Source organism: Mchenga conophoros, linkage group LG7 (genome assembly GCF_057382185.1).
Source record: "Mchenga conophoros isolate Kocher_MC1m ecotype Shallow Benthic linkage group LG7, M_conophoros_male_GT1.1, whole genome shotgun sequence".
Lineage (NCBI taxonomy): Eukaryota > Metazoa > Chordata > Actinopteri > Cichliformes > Cichlidae > Mchenga > Mchenga conophoros.
In genome coordinates, this window is record NC_140532.1 from 67,186,555 (window position 1) to 67,203,392 (window position 16,838).

Here is a 16,838-nt window from a genome sequence, read left to right on the forward strand (position 1 = left end):
GGGAAATCTCACAGACCAACGCGACTGGATAAGACGAGCTTGCACTGGAAGAAAATGATTTATACTGAAAAACAAAGACATCTGACACAATCTGGGGAATCTTGTTTGAAATATGTGGAAAGTTTAATTGGACTCCAAGACCCAAAACAGCTTTTTGTCATTTTATGTCTCAAAATTCATCCTAAGTGTCGACCTTTAAAATAAACTGGGCTGTGCACGCCCACCCATCCAGAGTTTGAAACGCATTAGTGTGCTGCTCAGTGAACACCTCGGTTACAATACTACGTTTAGCAAACCCCTCGTAATTTTCTTTGAGTATGAATGAATATCACTGCAGTGGTGTTGCAGAGTGACCTGTTCTGCTGGGAGTCGCCTCGTTTAGACGAAGGAAACCAGCTGCTGTGGCATCATGAGCAATGCTTCACCTCTTTTTAAACAGCGTGCAGCAAAAACGCAATTTGTTGCAATAACTGTTATTCCAGCTCCTTCAGTTTGAACTCCTTCAGCACACGAGCACGGCGCTCATTTCTTTGACTCCCTTCGTTATTTCCGCCTCGCTGTTTTCACCGGGTTTCTTCTCTCCTGTCGTTTGCATCTGTATTTGAGAAGCTTATAGAAACCCCACAGGCTTTTTTTGCTTCCTCGCCTCAACAGTCTACGCCTCAGAAAATAATAATTTTAAGAAACGACTAACTGAGACTTTGACACGTGTCCTGATCTCTGGAGACGTTGGAGAAAGAGGCATGTAGGTATAGAGAGATAACAAGAAAGAGTCTTTGCGCTGAAACGACAATGCTTATTGAAATTACTGTTGAAGGATGAAACGATGCTCAAAGAGCTGCAGAAGGGGGAAGATTTTAGTTTCACACCTCAACCCTCTCAGGCTCAAATTAAACTTTTTGTTGCTATGCACGACCGAGTCCTGCAGTGGTGCTTCTGAGTAAAAAAACTCGTATGTGGGGTGATCAGGTTGTTAGTTTTTAACTGTTGCAAATCGGCAACGTCTGCCTGGAGAGGGTTAAAAGTCTCAGTGTGCCGTAGGTGCTGAAGATTACAGACGTGGGAATGAAGCCCGTGATTATAACAGTCAGGCTTACATTTCATCTCATTACGATAATAACCAGGGAATGAAATTAACACTCAAACGTCCTGTTGGGGAGCCCGTGAATACCCTCAGGAGCTGAGACACGTCAAATCTGTGCTGCGTTACCTGCCACAAATCTCCACAGTGGGAAGACGTTTCCACACGTCCTCTTCTAACAACACCAGCAACCCCAGAAACACGACTGAAGCCATGTTCAGCGCGCCATGACTCGCAGAGACCCGACGCGTAAACGGCACACGTCACAATGCAAAAGCACGCCCTTCTCATTTCATACGTGTAGCCCAGGGGTGGGCAAACTTTTTGATTCGTGGGCCACATTGAGTTCTAACATTTGACAAATGGGCCGGAACAGGAGTAGATAGATGGCATGCTTTGAAAACATCACCTCATTGGGGGAAAAATACACATCTTGGGATATGGAGAAAACATGTGCTTTAATTTCATTTTTTTTAAATGAAGAAAAGCATTACAATAAAATCTCTGACTTCGAAATGAGCCTTTAAACACTGAAAATCAAATAAATGAACATTTTATTTTAAAGCACTGAAAGTTCTGTATCCTTCAGGATATCACATCACTCTCCTCCTAACTTTTTTTTCCCCCCAAAAAACGGTAGGAGATGCAGATGTACTTGTCCTGTTCCTTTTATTCAATTTGTTTCCCCGGTGCCAAAAGTCAACAACGACCAGTGCAAGTTCGAAACAGTTGCAGCAAGTCAGTCTGTGAAGCGTTATATTTGATCTGCGCGCACTGTTCATTTTAACAACGTGCGTATCACGGAGACACACATTTTAATGGGAGCAGTGTTGTTGGTCTCCTTTTTTAGCCAGCGCATCAAAGTCTGGAGTTAGTTTTGTTGTGGCGATTCTCAGGATTGATCTGAGGTGTAGGTCTGTTAACTTGGATCTGTGGCTGGCTTTGTTGATGTTCATGACGCTGAATGTCTGTTCACACACGAAGGTAGAGCCGAACAAAGCCAACATCATCTGCGCTTTTCGTCTTAGATTTGGAAACGCGGCATCATTGAGTGAAGCGTAGAAGTCATTTAGTTTCAGAGAGCTGAACTTCTCTTTTAAGGCAGGGTCGGACTGAAGGTCGATGAGTTCGAGCTGAAGCTCCTCTGGAGCTGTTTCGGGGTCTTGTGACAGAGGAAAGGCCACCAATTGAAGTGACTTGTCAATTTTATCGAAATCCAAAAACCGACGGCAGAATTCTCCGTGCAGTGCATCCAGTGACTCACTGTATTTCTTTACTTTTGCTCCGGCCTCTTTCAGCGTGGCTAGTGTAGGAAAATGAGTGAATGACGTGTTCAAAATCTGCCTGGAGAATAAAGCCAGCTTGGATTTGAAGGCTTTCACGTTTGTGTGCATGTCATGCACAAACTGCTCCTTCCCCTGCAGTTTCACGTTGAGCTCATTCAAGTGTGAAAATATGTCCGTAGCAAACGCAAAGTCACACATCCAGCTCTTGTTGCTCAGCTCAGGAAATTCATCAGTCTTCCCCTGCCGCTCCAAAAACACGCCAATCTCCTCTTTGAGCTCCCACACTCGTTGAAACACTTTGCCCAAACTCAACCAGCGGACACGGGAGTGATAAAGCAGGTCCTGGTGATCCGCATCAGTTTCCTCCAGGAACGCAATGAACTGACGGTGCTGAAGTCCCCGTGCGCGTATGAAGTTGACGAGTTTCACCACAGGATTCACAACATGATTCAGCTGTAACACTGATTTACATAGAGATTCCTGGTGGAGGATGCAGTGGAGGAAAATGACATCCTGGTCAGGGTTTTCATCTTTCACTTTATTCTGGATTCTCCTCAGCAGGCCAACGTTTTTTCCCGTTAAATTTGGAGATCCATCTGTGGTGACGTTAACAAGCTTACTCCAGGGAAGCTTCATGTTTTCGATGGCAGCAGACACCCGTTCAAACAAGTCCTCTCCCCGTGTTTGTCCTTTCAGAGACTCCATTGTCAAAAACTCCTCCGTTATTTCAAAGGTTTCGTTGATTCCTCGGATAAAAATGAGGAGCTGAGCAGTGTCTTTGACATCATTGCTTTCATCCAGTGCTACAGAATAAAAAGTGAATGACTTCGCCTTTTTGTTTAATATGCTGGTGATATCTTCATCTATTAGTTCTACACGGCGAGTCACTGTCCGCCGTGATAAACTGATTTTCTCAAATTTGTCTTTGGTCTCCGGGCACAAAATACCTGCTGTCTCTACCATACATTCTTTTAAAAACTCGCCCTCTGACAGTGGTTTGCTGGCCTTTGCTATTTTGAATGAAAGCATAAAACTGGCCTTGGTACTTGATTCTTGAATGGCAGTTTGACGGTGAAAAAAAACTTGGCTGAGCCTTCAAATTAGCTGCCAACTTCTCAGCAGCAGATTCCCGTTCTTTTGTTGAGAGCTTGCTAGCATAATTTGTGTGCTTTGTGGCAAAGTGACGGCTAATATTATACTCTTTAAAAACCGCCACAGTTTCTTGGCATATCAGGCAAACAGCAGATGATCGGTGTTCAGTGAAAAAATATTTAGTTGTCCACTCCTTTTTGAACACTCGACATTCTCTGTCCACTTTCCTTTTCTTGGGTCCGCTCATCTTCATAGAGGGGCGGTAGGTCACAGGGTAAAGTGCAAACGTGGAGTAATAGGCCTACGCCGCTTCACCTCAACAAAGCCAATATATCTAGAGTGCGCCATCTAGTGAGGAAACATCAGAATTGCAGGGGAAATAAAACATTAACAAGGTTAATTTATTACATTTTTTTTTCAAGTTTGGCGGGCCGGATCAAAACGTTTAACGGGCCGGACGTGGCCCCCGGGCCGTAGTCCGCCCATGCCTGGTGTAGCCTCTAGAATCACTCTCATCGCAGGGCATCAAAACCAACATGGCAGACAGCGCCGACGACAGAAACACACGAGCTGGTAGTTCGGCACACGGGACATTAAGAGGAGGAACGATGCGTTAAAGCCATGTAGAGGCGACCTGCCCCTGAACCTAACAACGTCAGTGACTCCTTCATATCACGTCCGAGATTCTTTGTCATGACCTCAGTCAGTCCAACTTCAACTCGGCCGCTGCCAAACCTTCGTATTTTTCGATCAGAGGTTGGGGAGGTGGGAAGGCTCAGCCCCGTTCCAGGTTTCCTCCGTGCGTGGATAACAGCTCTCACTGTGGTTCTCTGGAGCCTTAAAAAGTCTCTGTGACCGACTGATGGTGTCACTGACTGGGTCGCGGCGTGATGTGCTGCTGTTTGAGATCTTTCCGCCTGCTTCACTTTATTTTTTTCAGCAGGTGTGACAGAGATCAGGTCTGGATTGTGAAATTGAACTCTGCATGTTGCATTTACTTGGTTATCTTTTGTCTTAAAGTTTGTTCGATGAACTGAAACAACATGAAAGTAAGAAATCAGAATGTGGCCAAATCCTTTCTTCACAGCCCTGTTTCTAAGGTTCAGCATGAATCACAAGTTTATCAGTTTGTATCTTGCTTCATATTTGTGATATTTGGGTTTTATTCTGACTTGCAGACACCAAAAACCTACATCAGGTTTAGGAAAGGCCCAACGTTAAACAAGTATAACCTGTACTTACATTTCATTTATATATTTTAGCATCCTCTCCTTCATTATTTGAGTGTTTTGTTAAAGTACTAGAAATACTAGATTATTTCCAGTCTGAGCTAGAAAAACAAGAACGACAGTGAAACGTTCAACCAAGAACTCGTGATTAGGATCTCCAACTCGAGCCAAGAATAAAACCTCAACGTGATTTCAGGGAAACTACAGAACACAGGTCGTCATAAAACCGGTTACCCGACCAGCTGTTACTTGACATGATTCTTCTTCACTCACTATGTGTTAACAGACCTCTGTTATTAACCTCTGTCTCTCTTCCACAGCATGTCTTTATCCTGTCTTCCTTCTCTCTCCCCAACCAATCACAGCAGATGGCCCCGCCCCTCCCTGAGCCTGGTTCTGCTGGAGGTTTCTTCCTGTTAAAAGGGAGTTTTTCCTTCCCACTGTCACCAAAGTGCTTGCTCATAGGGGGTCACATGATTGTTGGGTTTTCTCTGTGTGTTATTGTACGATCTACTGTACAATATAAAGCGCCTTGAGGCGACTGTTGACTAGGGATGGGTATCGAAAACCCGGTTCTTGTTGAGAACCGGTTCCCACTGTTTCAATTCCTTGGAATCGTTTGCCATTTTTGCAAACGATTCCCTTATCGATTCCAGTCGCCCCGAATGACGTCACCACGTTGCGGAGCGTCATTTACCTGGCAGGAAACACGGCGCCTAAGCGGCTCAAACGCTCAAAAGTTTGATTATACTTTATGAGAACCGATGACAACAGGGCAACTTGCAAAGTAGATATTTCATTTAAGGGAGGAAACACTACGAATATGCAAAAGCATTTGCTCACAAAACACGCGATGACACGCGTTTTTAATTCCGCTCCGGACTCGTGACTCTCAACCCAGCAGCAGCGCTAACGTTTGCACGTCCTCTCCCGTTAATGCGGCAGGTAAATAATCAACTAACAGTGCATATTATGTTAGCGCAATCTGCCTTATTACAAGACCTGCCATTACTGTACATGTAGGTGACCATGATGAGAGAGACAGACAGAGTCTGGCTGGCGCTCGCTGGCAGTTCTCGCTGCAGTCTACCGGTAGCGTCTCCTTTCAGGCCAGGATAGACTAATGTCACCGAGCAGTGTCTAAGTTTGTGGTCAAAGGCTTGCACCCATTTGCCACAGCAGATGCCCCCGATTTTTGGTAAGTGAATGTGTTTAATTGTAGGCAGGGACATTACTGGATATTCTTGTGTAATTGCCACAGAACAATTTATGTTATACTTTGTTATTGCTACAGAAGAATGTTGCAGCTTTAAGGCAGGGATGACTCCTGGAGTTGCTTTCTCACTGCATATGCTTTATTTCACAATCAGATCGATTCGATAACAAAAACATACAGCAGCTCCTCTCCTACTCCTAGCCCTTCGCTGCGGTGGAAAAAAGAACGACTTCAATCCCCTTCAAGGAACATACGTACAAAATAGTTTTCCTGATACACCAATGGGGCGTTCAATGCCATCTTGTAAATATGAGTACTCTGGCAGAGTAACAGTTCAAATGAAAAATACAACAGAACAAACAAGCAAACAAAAAAAGAAGTGTGGGGTACCTTTGAACCAATGAACAAAGTATAACAATTTATACTTTTTAACATAACCCGACCCCGTCAATATGTGATGTCTCACAAGAATATTTATTTTATTATTTTTACATTTACAATTTTTTTTCCTGGGGACCCTGTGACACCCCATTGAAGAGCCGTAGGCTGGATCTCTCAAGATCTCACTGTTGGGTTTGTAAGGCCATGTTACTCCTAAATTTCTATCTTGTTCAAAGAGAAGATATAAAACAAAGCTCTGAGCTAATCGACCTTAGTGTTCTCCTTTTTTTAAAAAAAAAAAAAAAAGAATCGATAAGAGAATCGATAAAGAATCGAATCGTTAAACAGAATCGAAAATGGAATCGGAATCGTTAAAATCTTATCAATACCCATCCCTACTGTTGACCGATTCAACTGTATAAATAAAGTTGAATCGAATTATTTCAGGTTTCGTTTCTCTGCGTGTCTCCAGTTGGCAACGCAGACGACTCTTTACAAAAAGGACGTCAGTCTGCCGCTGTTCGACTGTCCCCTTTACAACATGAACCCAGCACATCACAAAACTGTAACTTATTAAAGTTCATAATCATTATTTACCTCACACAGGGTCTCACAGCCCCTCAGTTTATCCTCCATTTGACATGAGCTGTCGAAGCTGCTCTCTCTTTACACCAACTTGTCTTTATGATTGGCTTCCCCTCATAAACAGAAGGCCTGACCAGCAGGTGGGTGGGTCTTCTGACCACATCTCTCCCACTCATCCAGCTTTGGAACAGGATGTGTTTGACAGAAAATAAGGAAAGGTGGAGTAGATCCCCTCTGAAATGTAACAGGAGGAGCTGGGAGTTGGTAAAAGTGACTCTTCTCACCAGTGTAACACCCAGTTCACAGATGACAGTACTGGGATGAATTTTCGGTGCTTTCCTGGCACTTCTCCAGGCTGCTGAACCTGATTGAACGTCGCTTTGCCTCTGAGACAAAAGTCTGGAGAAGTGGTGGAAAAGTTCACATCTAACTAACTTTGGGTTGGGGCTCATCTCACCACGTTACCCGACGATCCAGGATAGCCGTCATTAAAGCTTTCAAACCCTGCAAAACAAAAGGAGCGCAGGAGCACGGGACTCCATACGTCGTTCGTGGTGCAGATTTATAACCCGCCTGAAACATTTCCTCCCCGTCCTGGAGAAAATGATGTTTTGCACCAATCTGTTCCAAGGCCGCTCAGAGGAAAATGGTCGAACGTAAAATCAATCAGGTTTGGTCTTCACCAAACAAACAGCCACGGAAGCGCCGAGCTCTCCAGAAAGAAAGGGACGCAATCGCTTTCCTTCTCCAGCACGTGCCAACCAGCGTAAATAAGACTTTACTCTACGGACCGGCACATTCCCCCGAACGATCTTCCTTAAAACGAGTGCCAATTACAAGCCCGAGTCGGCCTCGCCCGCAGCGTAGTCGCACGTTTGAAATTTAAATCCGAGGCGGCCTCGCAGGATGATAGACGCGGCTTTACGAGAGATTTGAACACAATCCCCAGTGATGAGGTGAGGCGATACAGATCACTTTCACATGTGGAGGACTCGCTATCTGCTGCTTTGAGGAAAGATCCCCCTCTTCTTCAAAGGGCTGCCACGTAAACGGGTGGTGATTTAAGATTGGAAGACAAACAGAGAAAAAGGCAGAGACGGGAGGAGGGCTGAGGTGCACTGAGCTGATAACGCCACAAAAACAGCAGATCGAGTCTAAATGTCAGAGAGATTCTGCACTCAGGTGAACTTTACACGACCAGTGTCCCCATTTCCCTTTCCATCTGTATATGGCTGTGCAGCTGTGTGATGCTGCTCTGCCTCCCCTCCTCCAGAAAGAGGCCTCTTTATGCATTCAGCTACAATATAGGGGCTCAAAGTGAGCAGCTCTCAGACTCAGATTAGGCTAAATTACGGTTCGGAGCTGCTGTGCTCCGTGCACCGACAGGAACACACTTTTAGAAACATCTTTTCCTACAAAAGCGCCGACTCTTGAGCAGAGAGGAGCTGCCATCTGGGCAAAATCACAGAGGAGGACTCGTCTTCCTGCCTCCTGTCACAGATTGCCTCAAATAACAAAAAATTAGGGGGAAAATGACAGAATCATCGTCACGCCATCAAACAGCTGGAAAAGGCTGTTAAATCTGTCAATTTCATTGTGAAATCTCAGTTTTGTGGGTCTCGGAGCAGCTGGAGGGACTGCAGCTTCTCCAGTTTGAACAGGTTGAATCAGTGTGTGTGACGCTCACAGGAACATCGATGGAGCGGCGGACGTCTGGGACTGAGGACGGACGGCTGAGACATTCCGGCTGCACTCGGATGCAAAAACTCAAACTTGTGATTCTCCAGCGAGATTTGTCTAATGAGCAGCGAAGGCTCTGTGTGCATCGGTGCTCTTTCGATGGACCACACTCGCTGTTTGTTATGTTTGGTTCACTCGGAGCAGAATCCGCCGCGCACGAAGCGGATGTGGGAATCTGACTTACCTGGAGACGAGACCGGGGCGTCCGGCCGAGTCACAGTTTTCAGTCGAAGAGTCCAAACTCGAACCACGAGCATCCTTGTTGTTTTATTCAATGTTCATGGAGTCAAGAATTTCGAGACTTAGAGGAGCTCTAATTAATATTCTACCTTGGGCAAAAGACTCATAGACCGCACTGTGGTATTAGTTCATCTTATCTTATCTTATGCACCACAGTGCGGTGGCCATCGTTTGCCTGCACACAGAATACGCAAAAAATCCATATAAATGCAAAACTCACCACTCCCCGAGTTAGCAGACTTACAATCCTTCCTTTGTCCAGATCTTAGACGGATGGATCAATAGCAAAATCATCAAAAGTGATTTAGCCTCCAAACCGGGAGGAACATACTTAGTTTCTAGTTAAAACTTAAAAGTCACTTCCAGAAATCCTTTTAACGGACCGAGTGTCCGTTTAACAAAAGGAAAACACTGGAAGAAAACGTGCATACATCCCTGCTTTAATGTGTTTCTGACTTTGAGGCTGCAGTGTGTTATCACAGCTATAATCCAACTGTTAGACCAACGGCTCAGCTTTGATAAAAAAATTATATTAGTTTTATAAGTGACTCATCTCCTTGTACCCGTGAAATGTCAGATAAAGAGCGCTCCTATTGTTCTCGCTGCGCTAAGCTTTCCAAAGCAGCCGCCATCTACAGAGAGACACACAACAAAACAAATGTTGGGAACACGTTCCCCATCAGAGCTAGCAAACTTTTTAAAATACCGCAGCCGCTGTTAATCACAGCGTTTCGTGGCTTCGTTTGATTTCTCCAGCAGATATTTGTTATCTGTCACTTTCAGATCATTCTGACACGCTGGTTTTTTGTTGTCCTTTTCTTGCAGGTATTTTGTTCAAACACGTCTTTATACTCAGTGATGGTGTTGAATATGAGGCTGTGAAAAGGTTTCTGCATCAACACAAACCCAGCAGCTTAGCTGTGTAGCCGTAGAGCGACTTCTGAGACTCGTCCACACAAAAACAAACGTACACGTGAAACGTGAGTGAAAGACGCACCGGGGGTTTTGTTTACATCATCACCGTCCGATAATTTCTCAACAAAACAACCATTTCATGCACACGTGTGTCGTTTGGTTTATTTACTCACACAACAGACACGATGTCACCTCGTTGGACCTGGTAGTTTCTCACACTCCAACGATTCAGCAGGACGACGTCACACTTGGACCCCCCCTCTGGGTTGAGGAATGGCTGAACACAGAACCACAAACACAGTTTATAGAAAATCACTGTTCATAGATGTTATGTGTACAATCTTTGCAATGACAGGAACCTATTAGTTAAAAATAATCTCCGTTCTTATGGTCTTCTCCTGGGGTAGCACTAAACTGACTGGGAAAACAGCTCAAATCTGGCTGATAGCAAGACAACAGTTTGTGGGTGTGGCCAAAAATCTCTCACGTTCAGAAGCCAGTCTTTGTCTTCGGTGCAATTTTGAGATCTATGGTCAGAACAGGAAGCCGTTGAAAAGTAGCCGCCGAACAAGAAGACTAGATTGGAGGGAGAGCAGCCGAATTAAAAATCAGGTATGGTTTGTGACAGCGGTCCCCAACCTCGAGTCGTTCGGTAGCAGGCCGCGAGAGTTGAGGTTCGGGTGTGAAATTTATGGTTTTCAGCGTTTTTACCGTTATTTTTTATCACTTTTATCGTTACCTCAGTTTCCCTGGGTCTTTTCCCGTGTGTTATGAATACATTTTCTTTTTTTTGTACTGGTACTGGTTTTATTTTGCTGTATTTATCTGCGACCCCTTAAAGGCCAGTCTGTGAAAATATCGTAGGACCGGTGTGTCGCGCAAAAAAGATTGGGGACCGCTGGTTTATGATTTTAGTTTAACTTGACCAGAACGTCACTTTGTGGGAGAAGACGAGCACACAGGGAGCCAAGCCTGGTGAGGTTGGGTTGCTTTTAGATGTACACTGCGCAGGTGAGAGATGGCATCAACATGGTCCGGGTCATTTCTGCATAAGGTTCTCCCACGGGCGCCGGCTCTGCACTGATAGTCCGAGCCCAGGGCGCGAACTCAGGACTCTGTGCAGTCCAAAGAAACAAGCAGCATTCAGCTGCTCACACACTGGAGCTAATGGACCATGCGTGGGTTTGAGAACTGTAGACTCTCCTACTGAAAACTCCTCCATGGTTGGATCCAGAGACTGGACAAGGGCTGTCACAGCAACCGCATGAAAAAGTCCATATGACACGTGAGAGTCCTGTTAGTCTTTTACATGATGTATACGCATTCACTGTTCGAGGGAAAGTTTTCCCTTTTCCATACGAGTTGGCAGTAACATCTAAACTTTCCCCCATCTCTTTCTGCAATCCCAGAATGACTCCACGATGCTGAGATCGGGGGCTTTGTGGGGTCCACACCATCTGTTCCAGGACTGCTTGTTCTTCTCTGCTTGATGATAGTCCTTTATCACTCTGGATGAATGTTGGGGCTCATTGTTGTGCTGCACAATGCATCCGAGATGATCCCACGCGTCCCCGACAGATAGGAATCTGAGCATCAGATGCATATAAACTTTTTGCACAGCAGTGTGCATTATCTACAGAAATTATCTGGTCTCCCGCAGAGTAAACAGCAGGCACCGTGCTCTCACACAATACATCAGCACAACCGGTAAATAGAAAGGGAGACACACATCCGTTGGCGAGAAACGTGATGTTTACGCAGGGCAAAACTTTTATTTGGTTTGCTTTAACAACTGGCGATATCCACACACCCCCTACAGAATCCCAACATTGACCCCCATGAGGCCGTTCCTCCTCAATATTCACCCGGTAACACAATTATAGATGTGTTTGCTAAATCTTTATTCAGATTAAAATGTTAACGTTTACCCAGAGGTCAGTGTCAGGGGGTTACCTACATAAAAAGGTTTTCTCATCTGAAGGCTGGGCACTGTTAACAGTTCAGGGTCAGCTCTAAGCAATAAGAGCAGAAAGACACCAGACCTACAGACTCCATGTAGGGGTTTAAGGTCGTTGGTATACTGTCTGAGATAGTTTCATTATTCTCATACTGCCTGTAAATCATCTGCTTCATGGATGGCACCAAACAGCACATCTCCATCCTCTGCAGCATCTTCACTAGGGCTGCCACAAACGATTATTTTGATAGTCGACTAGTCACCAATTATTTTTGCGATTAGTCGACTAATCAGATCATCATCCATTGGACATAAAACGTACAGCTTATTGCACCAGCAGCATCTGCTCTTATATAACTATCATTAGCTTACAGCTTTAAGTGTTTAAGGTATGTTCTAACTAAAAATAAAGACAAGATGATAGTTTGTTAAATTTTAATGAAATTTGCAGATTGTTTCGGTGAAGTTTAATGAACTCCTTGCTTTCTAAAATATAACAGGACACCGGAGTAAATTCTCCAGCATCTCACACTTCTGATAATCAGCTGTCTGCTTGACGTTTATTCAGCTGTGTAAAAACTATAACTTTAATCTCAGCCAAACCGATTTACTCAGGAACAAATAAAATACTGAAAAAGCCAAACAATAACATTTTTAAGTTATCTAAGTGACTTATATATCATGTTTAACCTGAGTAGCGAAAGACGGCGGTGGGGAGTCCGGTGTTCTCACGGCTCTAGTGAGCCTAGCCCCCGGCTCGCTATCGAGCTAGTGGGTAACAGACGTCTCCGAAAATGTCGGAGCGCTTTTGAAAATATGCGGTGTCTTGATAAACTGAGCAGATATTTGAGGTTTACACAGCTACATTCTCGCCTAAAAATATGTTAAACGTTTATTTTGTGACCCAGAAAGAATAATAAGAGTAATATTAAAACTAACTAGCTGCCACCATTGTTGGAAGCTGCGCTATGAATTCTGGGACGCTGCTTCTTCTTCTTCTTCGGGGTTTAATGGCAGCTGGTATCCTTGTACATGCAGTGCTGCCAGCTTCTGTTTCAGTCCGTTATTACACTCTTAAATCCTGCTACTTATTCCTGCGTCTTTTGTGATCTTACAAAGCTTCAAACGACGCGTCGACTATTAAATCAGTCGTCGACGATTCTGATAGTCGATGTAATCGTGACTAGTCGACTAATCGTGGCAGCCCTGATATTCACCTTCATAATTGTGTTAATCCAACATTTGTCCACCTATTAATCTATTATCTGATGTTTATCATGCGTCACAGTCAGCGGTCAAAGCAGAGAAAGCCAAGCCTCCTCCCCCCGGATGCCTGCTTGACCTCTTCCGGCGTGTCCTATTCCTACTCCAGGGTCACCTGCCAGAGCATTCTTGAACACGTCATCTAGAGTCCAGGAGATGCTGAAGCATCTCAGTTGGCTCCTTTGAATGTGGAGGAGCAGAGGGTTTGCTCTGAACTCCCACCCCAGCTCTAAAGCCAAGTCCCTTCAGAGGAAGCCCAGTTCAACTATACAGGGGTAATGGTACTAGGTGAGGGTAGGACCTTGGATCAATGATCAATCCTTGGGACAATTTCAGCAAACATTAAAATTATTTACAGTCTGTGCATTTACATGTTAAGGTAACACCTGCATCATAGAAAACTTGAATGTTGCCACTAATGACTATCATACATATAATTTTGTAACAATTAAAACCCAGTTTCAACCTCCCTGCATCGGTCCCTGTTTCTTTAATCTTCTGCTCAGCCTCCCCACACCCCGATGACTCGGTTTTACTTTGAATTATCACCCCAGCTTAATGAGTTCCCTTATGGTTATTATAGCAATGTACTGAACTATATGTGCTGCTGATTTATGGATGGCAGAACTCTGCATACGGCACCTTCGGGGACATTTTCTCCCAAAACAAATGCAGCGAGTTTAGAATTAAACTTCATCTGAAGAAATACCACATATAACCCTGACGCCAAATGTAAAACAAAACCTATATAAGAAAACTTCGTGTGTCAGCTCTTTACTTGGTGCAGCTGCTGGATTTCAGTAGTTGGGTCTTAATTGAAAATGTAACTGCTATGTAAAGCCAGAAAGTTTAATATCAGGCTTTAAAGGGGAACATGCATTAGTGGTTTCATATTTAAGCCCATTAGACGGAGGAAATAACGTGTTCTCGGATCGATCTCCTACCTTCCAGGCAGCCATTGTTTCGGTTTAGTCCAATAAAGCATGAAAATCAAGTTTCACAGCTGTGAACAATGGCTGTGATTCAGGTCTTCTTATTATTTCACATTTCAGAGCCAGCCACTGGTGAGCTGCCCAACTTTATATGCTGGAGCTAAGATGTGGCTCCTAAACTGTCTCTGTAAGGTTGAGGTTTTACCCTAAACCACGAGTATCTGTGAGCCTAAGGAAGCAGCTTGTGCCTAAATGACAACAACCCAAACCAAGAGTAAAGAAACATCAGAAAGCAGCACAAAAGTTTCATTTAAGAAGAAGTCAGAGCTGTCAGCTTTGGCCTTATGCATCTTTGGAAAGCTTGTAGATCTGTAAAAACGGGGCCGTTCTGGTTTTAGACGAAGAACCACGAACCTTTTTGCAGTCAGCCGTCTCCAGAAACCACTCACAAACTGGGCACAAACCTTCCCCAGCAACTGGCTGCTGCCAGGGCGTCACTCGCCAGTCTTCATGAACTGGGTTTTACAAATCACCTGGGCGGCCAACTACTCGCAACTGGTCAGGGAATCTGCACTTTAGGGGGATGATCTGTCAGCCTGAATGACAAGACAATAAGAGCTTCATGCCACATCTGGCTCACACAACACCAGCCCTAACCCACATCAAGACTGACCAGGTCATGACTGTCGAGTCACATCTGGACCGCACAGCATCGTTCAGAGGGGTAACGGAGCCACGAGTGCCAAAAGCAGCCAAAAATTGTTTGGGTGATAAATCGTGCCAACAAATAAGTTTCCAATATTTTGGATTGAAGAAATTATGTTTGAGAGTAAAGACAGATCCCACGTGGTTAGTTTACAGTCAGCTGGGCTGTCTCTAAACCAAGCATTTCATCTCGCCGTGTTGTAGCTGGGCATACCCGTGTCCTCTGAGACAGCTCTTCACACGCTCGCCGATGACCCCCCCCTCGCTTGTCTGACACCACTACAAACAACAAAATCATTACTCTTACAACTCTGTTCATGTCACTTCATCAAAGGATCCATGCGTGACGAAGCCCAATCACACCAGCATGCAACATGACGCACGGCGACTCTTTCATTTAACAGTGCGTGCGCAGGCCATTTCACGCCTGCCGGGTAATTGATAGAATATCACTTTCCTGTCAGACCCAAAACAAATATGAACGCTGTTAGCCGGTAAGTTCGATTTATCAGCTAGAGACGGATACTTCACCAGCTTCAGCCACATTTATATTCACAATAATAATGATGCACTGATTGTGAAAGTGCTGCAGTGACTCTGCTTTCCCAGAAAGACTGCAGCTGATTGATCTGGGACTGACCCGGAACCAGAACACAGACGCACTGCTGCCTGTTACGATGCAGTTACCTCTGTAAAAGGGAAATTACCTCCTGGACCCTGCAGAAACCACCTGTGGGTTTATCATTAAAAATGCATGTTGCAAAGTCTAGAGGACACACATGCCTGTATTTTAAAGTCTAAAAATAGCTGCAAAGTACAAAACACTGCGGGGAACGTCTTTAAGCAAAGGTCACCGCTGTACGCCGCCCGGTCTGCACGGCACGCGGACTCTTCCAATAAAAACGTCACAAATGAAGGTTCAAGTATTTTACTGGAAGCATTTCCCCGTCTCCCTCGCCTCACCGAGCCTGGTTCTGTCGGAGGTTTATTGGGGTGGTCTAATTGCTGGGGTGTTGTCCACATTACTGTAGGGTCTTTACGTAAACATGTAAAGCACTTTGAGGCGGCTGCTGTTGTGACTTGATCTGAACTGCATTCCCATAATCCAACTCACTCTGAGACATCACTGGTAGTTAGAAATGGTCCAAATTTATTGAGCTCGAGTTAAAATGATCAGTGCGGCTGTTCTCACAGGTGTTAGGATAATTTTTACCCTGCAGGCATCCGCGAAAAAGAGGATTTACGAGACTAAAGAGGAAGTCAGACAGCTCGTTGACGTCTAAAGACGGTATACCATGTTCTGGCTGAAGTCTTTCTTCAGGAGGAGCGCGACCGCCGACACAGCGTTTGTAGTCCGTCACACTCATGCAGGTGCAAGAAACCCGAATCCCTGATGCTTGCTCCCATGTGTGGGATGATTGATGACACCTTCACTCCTGCCCATCACTCCTGTTTTCTCTGGTTACCTGTCAGGTTATGTATTGATTTTAAAATCCTTTTACTTTTCTTTAAAGTTCTTTATTGTCTTAAAAAAAGACTACCTGTCTGATCTACTTCAGCCTTGTGATCGAGCCTCTCAGGTCCCCGGGCACTTTGAGACTTTCGGTTTGTTCCAAAGTGCTGAACACAAACTTTTAATGGGACAGTGTCCAGGTTTACTGGTTTGACTATTAGAAAACTTAGAGAGCAGCTCAGAGTGTTGAGACCTTCACCCCAAACATTTCACTCTGCTGATAAGAGTGCTGTCGCAGTGAAACACAAAGTCAGTCTGGAGGAAGTAAAGCTGTGACCTGCATATTCTCTGGATCCAAAAACAACAACACACGTGTGTGTGTGTGTGTGTGTGTGTGTGTGTGTGTGTGTGTGTGAGTGTGAGTGAAAGCTGTAGCATGATGACACCAATGATGCTTGTAGTGTGAAACAAGCCTGAAACCAAAGGATGTTTATATGATTATTTAAGATTATTTAAGACCACAAAGGAAAGCTATAAAAATGTTAATAATAATACAGACTGTGGAAGTTAACTTATTAATGTCACCAGCACATCTTTTTAAGCCCATCGGAGCATGCACGCTCTGTTTTGTGTAACTATTTTTAAATGCCAGTAAAATTGCAACCACGTAAGATAGCGCAATAACAAGGAGTTGTTCTTACGTAACACACATTCAACTTGTCGTAGGTCACGGTCTCATCCACAAACGGCTTTTTGCAAAAAT

The 16,838-nt window shown here is 44.5% G+C and overlaps 2 protein-coding genes across 4 annotated transcripts in view; both read right to left on the reverse strand.

Annotated features, from left to right (window-relative positions):
• The window catches only part of immp2l (inner mitochondrial membrane peptidase subunit 2), a 199,879-nt gene that overhangs the window by 152,086 nt on the left and 30,955 nt on the right, over positions 1–16,838 (reverse strand). For all 3 annotated transcript variants that reach the window (XM_085280974.1, XM_085280976.1, XM_085280977.1), the window contains one exon: positions 9,939–10,042. In XM_085280974.1, the coding sequence (XP_085137100.1) occupies positions 9,939–10,042 (104 nt within the window). The remainder of the gene's footprint in view (positions 1–9,938; positions 10,043–16,838) is intronic.
• On the reverse strand, positions 1,897–3,163 carry LOC146571663 (general transcription factor II-I repeat domain-containing protein 2A-like). The gene has a single exon (XM_085281348.1). The coding sequence runs from the start codon at positions 3,070–3,072 to the stop codon at positions 1,897–1,899; it is 1,176 nt and encodes a 391-aa protein (XP_085137474.1). The 5' UTR covers positions 3,073–3,163.